This window comes from Macadamia integrifolia, chromosome 4 (genome assembly GCF_013358625.1).
Source record: "Macadamia integrifolia cultivar HAES 741 chromosome 4, SCU_Mint_v3, whole genome shotgun sequence".
Lineage (NCBI taxonomy): Eukaryota > Viridiplantae > Streptophyta > Magnoliopsida > Proteales > Proteaceae > Macadamia > Macadamia integrifolia.
Window position 1 is genome coordinate 17,987,768 of NC_056560.1, and position 10,305 is coordinate 17,998,072.

At 37.1% G+C, this 10,305-nt stretch overlaps 1 protein-coding gene across 1 annotated transcript; it reads right to left on the reverse strand.

Annotated features, from left to right (window-relative positions):
- Positions 1–611: 611 nt before the first annotated feature.
- LOC122077438 (transcriptional regulator SUPERMAN-like) lies at positions 612–1,735 on the reverse strand. The gene has a single exon (XM_042643383.1). It carries the CDS (start codon positions 1,416–1,418, stop codon positions 936–938), a length of 483 nt encoding a protein of 160 aa, XP_042499317.1. The 5' UTR covers positions 1,419–1,735; the 3' UTR covers positions 612–935.
- Between the last annotated feature and the right edge of the window lie 8,570 nt (positions 1,736–10,305).

Below are 10,305 nucleotides of genomic sequence, written 5' to 3' on the forward strand. Positions count from 1 at the left end.
TAGGTCATGTATTAAGGGGCTTATTGCATTTCCTGCTTCAAATGGCTCATCCTCAGTATGTCAACCGTCGATGCACTTAGTTTAGATGTCAATGCCACACTTGATGCATGATTGAAAGAGAAGTGAGAACTTTGTATGTTGTATTGAGACCTGATGAGTCATGCACAGGTGATGAAACCTTGGATGGTACATTCAAAATGGTAAACTAACCTTAGGGCTATACATTTTTTAAGGATAACTTAATTAATCTCTCTTTGCAATTTCTTCCATGGTTGTTTTGGTGATGCTTCAAAATGTTATCCTTGCATGAATGCTATATGTGAAGTTACATGAATCAAATTCTCAATTCTCAATTAGAATCCCAAGATGAGAGAAGCTTTTTAGAGAGATCTAATTTAGGTGAGGTGAGAATTTCCAACTCTATGTTCAACTTTTTTATTTGAACATCCTATTTGTACTCATAAATGAATTAGTTCAGTGTTAAATGAAACCCCCACCACACCCACCCACCCACCCCACAAAAAAAAAAAAAAAGAAAAAAAAAAAGAAAAGAAAAGAAAAGAAAAGAAAAGAAAAGAAGAAGAAGAAGAAGAAGAAGAAGAAGAAAGAAAAGGAAAGAATAATAGAAGGAAGTCATTTTAACTAAACTAAAATTTAGGGTTTAGATGGACAGATAAAAATTCAAGTACCTCAGGAATTTTAGACAAGGGATTGAGATGATTCATTTGTTAATGATTCTTCCTTTTTTAAGCCAGATCCTCAATTAATTGTACTTTCTTGTTCTCCTTCCATGCCTTCTAAATAGAATTGCCAGAGGGGATCTAGTTATATAACTTCCACATTTTTTTGTTCATGGCATAAGGAATATCCTGCTAGACAATATACCTAGATAGACAAAAGATATACAAGAAAATATATTGGTAAGTGACCATGTACTATGGATCATGGCCAAGTCGAAGTTCCAAATCTAGTTGATCTTCTTCCTTCTTTTGCTTCTTCTCTTTCTCACTTTGTCCAATTTGTGTAGAACCAATCTGTAAACTCAAGGCTGTGCTCCAGTCTTCCTCAAGCTGTGGTCTTTGAATGTGATGTTCATTTGCATGGTATGCATGGGGATATCTAGGGCTGGATGTGGTTGATGGAAAATACCTTTGATAACTTCTCCTTGCCTCTGGAGCTGGAAAGTGAAGTGGTGGATGACATGAAATTGGTGAAGAATCAGGTAAATTTGAAGCTGATGGAGCTTCAAATTGTTTGGTCTTTGCTCTATCTCTCCTGTGGATGTTCATGTGCCCACCTAATGCCTGGGCTGTGGAGAAGCCTCGCTTGCAGAAGACGCATCCGTAGGATCGGCCGGCGTCCGGATCATGCCCTTGTTGATCACTTTCTTCACTTGATTCATGCTGGCCAGGTTCCATTGCTAGAGTTATTGAAAATTAGTTGTCCAGACTTGGAATAAGGGCAAAGAAGCTATCAAAAGGTGTGAAACATATATATGGTGATTGAATCTGAGAATAAGAGAGTGAGGATAGGGAAAGAAGGAAAGGCTTTATAAATGGAGAAGAGGTTTGGATGGGAGGGTTTGTGAAGTGAAAAACATTGGCCTTTTCCATCTCTCCTGAAGTGAAGCTGTGTTGAGGGGTGACACAGTTTTGGCGTTTGCTTGGAGAGCTATTAATTTAGCTTTCTATTTTTTGGGTACTTCATACATTTAGCCCTTCCATCCCTACAATATATATCTTAAATAGTATATATGTTTGTTTGCTGTTACTATCTCCAGATTTTGTAGCTTACATCTCTCTCTCTCTCTCTCTCAATTATATTTAAATAGGTAGAAAAAGGTTTTAAAAAGAGACCTAGTAATATGTTCACACATGTATGCATAGTTGATAATGAGCCACTAAAACTAAACTGATAATGAGTCAAATAGTACTTCTCTTATTTAGAAGCAATTATATATGTTTGCCATAAGTTCGAGGAAAGGTATAAAGACCTTCCTAGGTGAGGTAAAAGGACCAAATTAATTAGGAAGCTAATGCTGCATATTTGTAGCTTAATTTGAGGAGATATAGCTATAAATAGTAAATGCCCCTTTTTTGGACAATGGCAAATGGAAAATAGAATAGTCTCACCATCATCATCATCATCATCATCATCATCATCATCATCACCACCACCACTACCACTACCACCCAGCCAACATCTTTATCGGGTTTATCGTCGTACTCATCATCAATAACGCGACCATCATGTTATTATCATTATCATTATTATTACTAGTATGTAACTATTTAGACAATGGGGATTATGCTTGATGAAGTTAAAAACCTCAATTAATGCCTATTTGGACATCTATGCATAAGCTACATTGCTCTCAAATGATGATAAACATCTCTACAAGTTGCAATAGTGTTTCATTTTTTTTTTGGGGGGGGGGGGGTGCTTTCTTCATCCCCAAGGTAATGAGTGTTTCATATGTTCAATTATGCATAGCATACAACACCTATAGAAGTATGGGGCAATTGCGAAAGTTTTTTTTTAGATGATCTAATGAGAAACACGGATTACAATCTTGCCATCTGCAATTGCGGAAGCTAAGTTGCACGTTATTGTGATTAGACGTAACTGACATACATATTTTTAATTAGAATCGATATAATTAAATTTGTACGAAAAAAGATCATATTAAGATTGATTTTGTTCAAAGTCTTGTGATCTTTATTTGACGGGTGTCAGGGGCCGCACTCTAGAGCTCTAAAATTCTTTTGTTTTCAAGTTAAACCACTTTATTAGAAAAGAAGGAAAAAGATAATTATACAACCGAAAGGAGGGCTGTGCTCCATCTCAAGAACAGACCACCCTTGGAGAAGAAATAGGACCCCCACCAAGCCAAAGGAAATGAGGGATCCAAAAAATCCCCAAGGGCCACAAAAAGAAGAGGGAGAAGAACTCATGCTACTACCTGACCAGATGGGATGGATATACCAATTGTGGGCCAATCCTAGCATTCTTTTGTTTAACAACGACCTACCTAAATGTGTTTTTGATATAATTTTCCTTACTTGAGGTGAAGCCCAAGAGATTCCATTAGACAATTTTGCTTGCTTTGTCTGGGTATATGCGCCTTTGTACCATTGAGCCTCTACCAAAAAAGAAGAGGAAGAAGACGACAAATAGAGAGAGAGAGAGAGAGAGAGAGAGAGAGAGAGAGAGAGAGATATGGGGTCAAACAAAAGGGCAAAAGTGTTTGAAAAGAAAGCAGAGAATGTTCAAGGCATTGGTCACTTGCTCTGCATTTCATGTGATGGAAGAGCGCAACAAACACCTTGAACATCCAAAAATAAAGGAATGATGCCATCCCACAATGGTAAGACCATCAACAACAAGGACGTGTGTCTTGCAATTACTGCTTCTCAATCCTCTCCCACATATATTGTGTTCCCTCTTTTTTTGTCTGAGAGAGAGAGAGAGAGAGAGAGAGAGAGAGAGAGAGAGAGAGAGAGAGAGGTGTTAAAGGGGAGACTTTATTTTTTCAGAGGGGGTAGGGCCAAGGAGGGGTGAACCCACTCCAAATTAGTTACCCAAAAAACCCTAAACCCATCTGTTTATAAACTCGGATCAATTCATAAGTATGGAAACACATTGGGTTCGGTTTCTACTGGTTTCGGTGTGAGAATGAGTGAGTGCAACACATGATCCAAAAAGGATGCACTGATTTTGATTTCTTATCAGTCTGAGTTTGGTTTGGTATTGATTTTTTTATTTTTTTTGGATAGGTAGGGCTCTAAGGTGAAAGGAATTCGTGACCTTAGTTCCATTTCTCTAATTGATTTAGTATTGGTATGGTTTGGCTTATCATGTACATAATTCACAAGTATGGAAAATTATGATTTTTATGGATTTTGCGCTGGAATCAATTTCTTATTAGGTTATATCTGTTTGGATTCGGTTTTGATCAAGTAATCTAAGACCAGTTTTGTGTCATAATGGTTTTGCTGCAATCTGGTTTAGGTTGACTGGTGCAAAGCTTCAATCAGAAACATGATCCAATAAGTCCATATTGATTTGATTTGACCTGATTTTGATTGGTTTGGTTCGTTTTCTGTTTGGGTCAACTTTTAACATCCCTAAATCAAAATACGTATCATCCAATAGAAAGAACTTCTGAAACGAAGAGGATAAACAGGAACAAGAGGGATCCACCAAAGAAGACCCTTACCCTTTCCTTTATTTGGAAGAAAAGGAGGATCTGGTCCCACCAGAGAGATGGGTATAATTTCAATAAAAGGGAAAAAGGCAAAAAAAAAAAAAAAAAAGGAGAAGAAAAAACCATAGGCCAGAGGTAAAGTGATCTAACCAATTATTTGAATCTGGAAATATAGGAAATTAAGAGAGGAATAGGGTTGATTCGGAGTCCACAGTAAGATCCACTCAATGGTTTCAAGAGGCAACCTCTTGTGAGGCCAATCTATATTCATTTACATGTTTGTGATCTTAGTGTCCATATCTTCAAAGGCAATGAAATGCAATGGATACATGAAGGGAACTAAGAGAAGTAAAGGGAGTGAGGTAGAAGATGATGATGACGGTGATGTAGGCCAAGTAGATTCCTTTATCCCATGCTTCTTCCTTTCACTAAAATAAGCTTTCCTGCAGGTTCTCCTTTGTCCCAATTGTCTCTCCCACTTCTTCTAAACCTTTTTACCCTTCCTCTCCACGTGTGATGAACTTTGGACTTAATTAGGGTGGGGACTCCTCCATTCATTATTTACCAACTTGTGACTTCATGTTTGTGCTGTGAAGTTTGTGAAGTGTGAACTATACTATTAATATAACCCATGAAGACCTTTTGGTAGACTAATATAAGAAATGGACACGTGAAAGTTTGGAGCTCCAAAGAGGTCCTTTTCCCTTTGAGAATCTTCATATACTTCTCTTTATTTTGGATCTAAGGGTTGTGTCTTATTGCAAATTTCCATCACAAAGAATAAAAAATATGGAATTAATAAGAGACTCCTTTTATGACTTATTTTGGTAATAGTTAGGTCTTCATTACTTATTTCATAGAATCAGAACTTTCACATTTTAGTGATAGTGGTGAATGATCATCCACATCTGATTCTCTAGAGAGAGAGAGATAGATGATTTAGTCCTATTTGATGGATGGTAGAATCATCTTGCAGTCAACATTGAAAGGGTTTACATCGGATTTCCTTTTGAAGTAGGAAAGGAGAGAGCTTTTATTGAACTCTTTGGGTATTCACATTCAAACAATGTAAGAGTCATACACATTAATAAAGGCTTTATCTTGACTTTGTAAGTTGTAACCCTCACATCATCATTAGGGCTATAGTATTGGGATTAGGCACAATGGATAATATAGGTCTGCCATTTAATCTCATTCAATTAATTTATAGGTTGGGCTGTTGGAGGTGTAAAATGCTAATTGGGTTTTCTCCAAAAAAGCTTAAATATCACGTGGACTGACGATTTGCTCATTTTGAGCATTTAATATATGGAATATAAATATTCCATGGATTGGTCAGTTTCAAAATATGACAGTCCATCTCAACCATGAGAGTATCCATGTATGGTTTTCTGAAATTCTTCTTGGTAATAGTAGAACACTATTGAAAATTTTGAACATTTTTGAAGGAGTCATGCTTGATTAAGATGTGTATAAGTTACATATATAAGTCTGAAAGGTAACTAAAGACTGCGTGATGATATTGAGGCACATAGTGTAGTGGATTTACCAGTATGCTGAAAAGCCTTCCGCTTTTATTTGGTCATAACCCTAATTCTGAAACAACCTTGATCAACAATCCAAGGACGAATCATTAGAGAATTCACAGGTTTAAGTTATGTTCAGGGCCTCCGAAGTTTTGTGCGCAAATTAGAGGCTGTTCTATATTCAATAAGCAAAACATAAATTCGTCTATTGCTCTTCTTTCTTATTGGAATTAGGTTTTTCTTCACCTTGTGAATTCGAAGATTCATTAGTACTATTATGAAATCTAGCCTTCATATTTTCTACTTTGCCATTTGGAGAAACTAGAAGGGTACTATTCCTCATTCGTTAGCTAATAACCCCCTTTTATTTAGGAAACAAAAAATTATATTTAAAGGGAAACAAATATACAAGCTAGAGACTCATCAACTACTAACATAAAAAAGAAAACATCAGTGACTAAGCCTTAGGGGATTTTTTTTTTAATCCACCATTTTTTTGGGTGGGGAAGGTGGATAAGAAAACTTAATTATTATTTCATCTTAAAGCGTCTGTGTTAAGGAGTTTTATCCTACATTGAACACCACTGTCTTAAAGGTTCACCCAGGACGCCATGATGGTATTGCACAGCTTCCGTACACGGCATTCTATAATATTATCTTGCCCACTGGAATCAATTGCTCCAATCAGCGGTTTGATCAGGTTTTGCTTCGGGTCAAATCAAATTTGGTGTGAGAATGGTGAATACTAAACCAAACCAATAAGTGAAGATTTGATTTCTGTTAATTTTGATTTTGAGTTCTTATCACTTTGTTATCGAGTTGATTCTAATCTTATTTAACATATCAACATTAACAACAATAACTCAGCCTTTTACGAATTAAATGAGATGGCTATATGATCCGGTTTAATCAGCCTTGGCAACATCCTTTATTTCCCTTTGATTTCTTCTCCCTTCCCTGTCGATGGCCAAGCCAAAGGTAGGGGCTAGGTTTAATAATTAACTGGGTCATCTCGTGTTTTTTGTAATCTGGTTCGATCCAGGATGTTGTCTCTCTTTTCTTCTTCTTCATCTTTTTATTTTTTTATTTTTTTATTTTTATTTTTTTATTTTTTTATTTTTTTATTTTTTATTTTTATTTTTTTATTTTTTATTTTTTTATTTTTATTTTTTTATTTTTTATCTTTAGCTCCGGTTTAACATATATGATAAATATCCATATATTATAAAAAAAATTGTTATTAAATTAATTGTGGGTATTTTCATAAATGATAAATATCCATATATTATGAAAAAAAAAAATTGTAATTAAATGAATTGTGGGTATTTTCATAAATGATAAATATCCACATATTATGAAAAAAAAAAAAAATTGTTATTAAATGAATTGTGGGTATTATCGGTTTGGCTTAGATTTTGACTTTTTGTATTCAGTTCAATGTGACTCGGTTTGGATTGATTTCAGTTTCGTAATACCCAATCCAAAGTTAGACCAATTAGAATCAACTCGATTCGATACGGTTCACCAGTTCAGTTTGCATTTTGACACCCCTAGACTAGAGGGACACGATACATGCACAATGATGCACCCTGGTCTGAGGGACCAGGTTAAAGTTGCTCAAACTTTCTTACCTTCTTGATGCTGATGTTTGTTGATTATTCCTCTCTCTCTCTCTCCAATTAAGTCCTTATTCCTTCAACATTTGACTTAGGGTAAAGAAGGGTGAAGTCAGGGAAGGGAGTGAGTTTAAAAAAGATGACGTTAAGAAAAGAGTCAATCCTCCATCCCTGGTGAGTGATGACCCTGAGTCCCACCACAGTAGTCCAGAACTCCTGATTCCTGGTGAGGAGTCCTAAATATTACTACTCATCACAAATCACCAGTACTACTCTGACCTGTTTTAATATTTTTTGGAGATATGCTGTTGGATTTGTATGTAAGGAAGGGCCAACCAAAACTAGCTGATGGTGATGATGATGAAAAAAAGTAGCAGAACCCAACAACAAAGAATCCCACAACATATTGTACTCTACAACAAATGGGATAAAAATCCTCTGTTGTTCTAATCGTCTGTTTTTCCATGTTTTGCTAGGTGCAGAATGCGACACGTGGATGATGCATCACCAACGGTCAAGATGATATATGTTGGTTGAGGCCATTAAAACCGGGTTTTCTCCTTGTGAACCAAACCGGATTTTCTCTTTATCCGCCCAATTCCTTCCTTCTGTTGTTCAAATCGTAAAGCAGAAGAAGAAGAGGACAAGAGAAGAGCAGTTCAACCATGTCTGCTGTGAAGGTTCTGAACTTGAAAGTCTAAACCTGAGGGCGGCTTTGCGACTTACTTAAAGAACCCAAAAAAAAAAAAAAAATTCCAGATCCCTTATTTTAATCGGTGGATTGAACTTTGAAGAGACAACTGAAACGTAAAGAGGGCTTTACAGTAGACACCCGAGATTTAATCTAATCATCGAGAGGTGAACCAGTCGACTCAAGTCTCAAGAAGTCAACACAACTAATTGGGGTGGGTGGGGTGGGTGGGGCAGGGGAAGAATCGAGAGAGGCTGAGGGCCTGAGAGATGAAATCAAGAAACCATGGAAGGTGAAATGGTGAAAGAACAACTTACCCCACAACCAGTATCAATGGCAGTTCTGATAGAACCATCTTTGAGATTAATCAACTTGCCGATATCATCAATATAAGCATCAACACCGTTTGGGAACATGGTACCACCACCAGGAAACTTGAATCGATCCCCTTCGAATCGAATCCAGTTCTGAACCGCCTTCTCCACTGTCAAATGCTTGTGGGGTACTCACCTGATGGAAAGTATGTAGTTACTAGCCCCGAGGAAGAAGAAGAAGAAGAAGAAGAAGAAGAAGAGAGGAGGAAACGAGTTCGTCTTTGAGTCGAGAATCGGGGCCGTAAGAGTCTACCCGAAAAATGACCTTTCCTTTGGTGTCGTAAACGGCGAAACCGTCGCCGGGGAAGAAGTGAGACGTCTTGAGTACTGTTAGCTGGGTCTCCTCTTTGAAGCAGAAGCTTTCCTCAACGACAACGCCGGTGCTCATGGTTTGTTAGCTCTTTCTTCTTCTCCGCTGTTGTTCAATCCAGATCATTCAAAACCTTTTCAGGACGATAGTAGAAGAGAAAATGAAGAAGAAAAGACTTTTACAAGAGACTGAGTGCAACTTTTCGGTCTGGTTCACAAGGAGAAAACCCGGTTTTGGTAGCCTCAACTAACATATATCATCTTGACCGTTGGTGATGCATCATCCACGTGTCGCATTCTGCACCTAGCAAAACATGGAAAAACAGACGATTAGAACAACAGAGGATTTTTATCCCAACAAATGGGCTTTTGGCCTTCCTTTCATTCATTCAATTCAGTCTTTCTCTCACTTACTGAGACTGAATTCTCTCTGTTGTGCTTTGCATTTAGCAGAATATCTATTTCTGTTTAAGGAAACCCCATCATACCCACCTGACACTCAAGACAATTGTCGGGAACAAGCACCATATCAGAGTTTTGGGAAACCCGCCTCAGAAAAATTAACACAAGCCCACACATTCACCAAAAAACCCCAGTGGAATCATTGACATTTTAAAGCTCTCTCTCTCTCTCTCTAGTCTTTTGTGTATGATGTATATGTATCTCAGTAGCTGTAGCTGCACAGTCCTCTCTCTCTTGTAGACGAATTGGAAGAGCTTGCTTCATCACTTAAACTCCTAAACCATGGACGAATTGGATGAGATTGCTTACCAGCTAACTTAAAAACCTAAACAAAGATGACAACCTGTGACTTCCTCAAGAAAAGCAGAAGAGGAAAAACTCATATATAGGAGGAACTTAACCTTTGGTTTTTCCTACTCCAACCGGGTTCGGTTGAGCAACTAAATTTTTTGTTTGAATTAGAGTCTGTTCCAGAGACTTCCAATTTGAATGACTTAAATGTTTAAGATGATAATTAAGTTTCACTCTTCCTTTTGGTAGTGAGCTTTGGATTTAACACTTTTGATGACCAAGTAACAGTCAAAACACATTTATAAAGGCACAAACCTTCTCAGTTTTGTATGGCATCATTTTCAGTGTTCTACCCCTCAAACACATCACAGTGACTCCCTAGATTACATAATCCATGGTGGCACAAAGTACCTGCCTTACACCTGCACGATCATTGAATCTCACTTCCCAAGTTCTTAGATGGTATACTGTGCACTTTGATAATTTGTATATTGTAAAGAAAATCTTTCTGGAATCCCTTTTTATTGGAAACATGAGGGCTATATGTAGAAGCGAAAACCTAAAATGATACAAAAAATGAATGGATATCGTAAATAAACAATCACAACACCTAGAAGGATTTATGTGGTTCGGCAAGATTGTTTACATCTACATTGATATGATATCTGTTTCACTATCAATGAAAAATAGGGTTACAACCGCTCATCCTCACATCTCTCTCAAATTGATTACAAAGAAAAAATCCTTATTACAAATTTATAGCGAAACCTTATATTGATAGTTTACCGAAATACCCATATAGCCCTACAAGTCTGCTGCCCTACAGAAT

What these genes read in the sequence shown, in the direction of transcription:
- LOC122077438 (XM_042643383.1), bottom strand. Translation starts at nt 1,418, where the DNA reads ATGGAACCTGGCCAGCATGAATCAAGTGAAGAAAGTGATCAACAAGGG.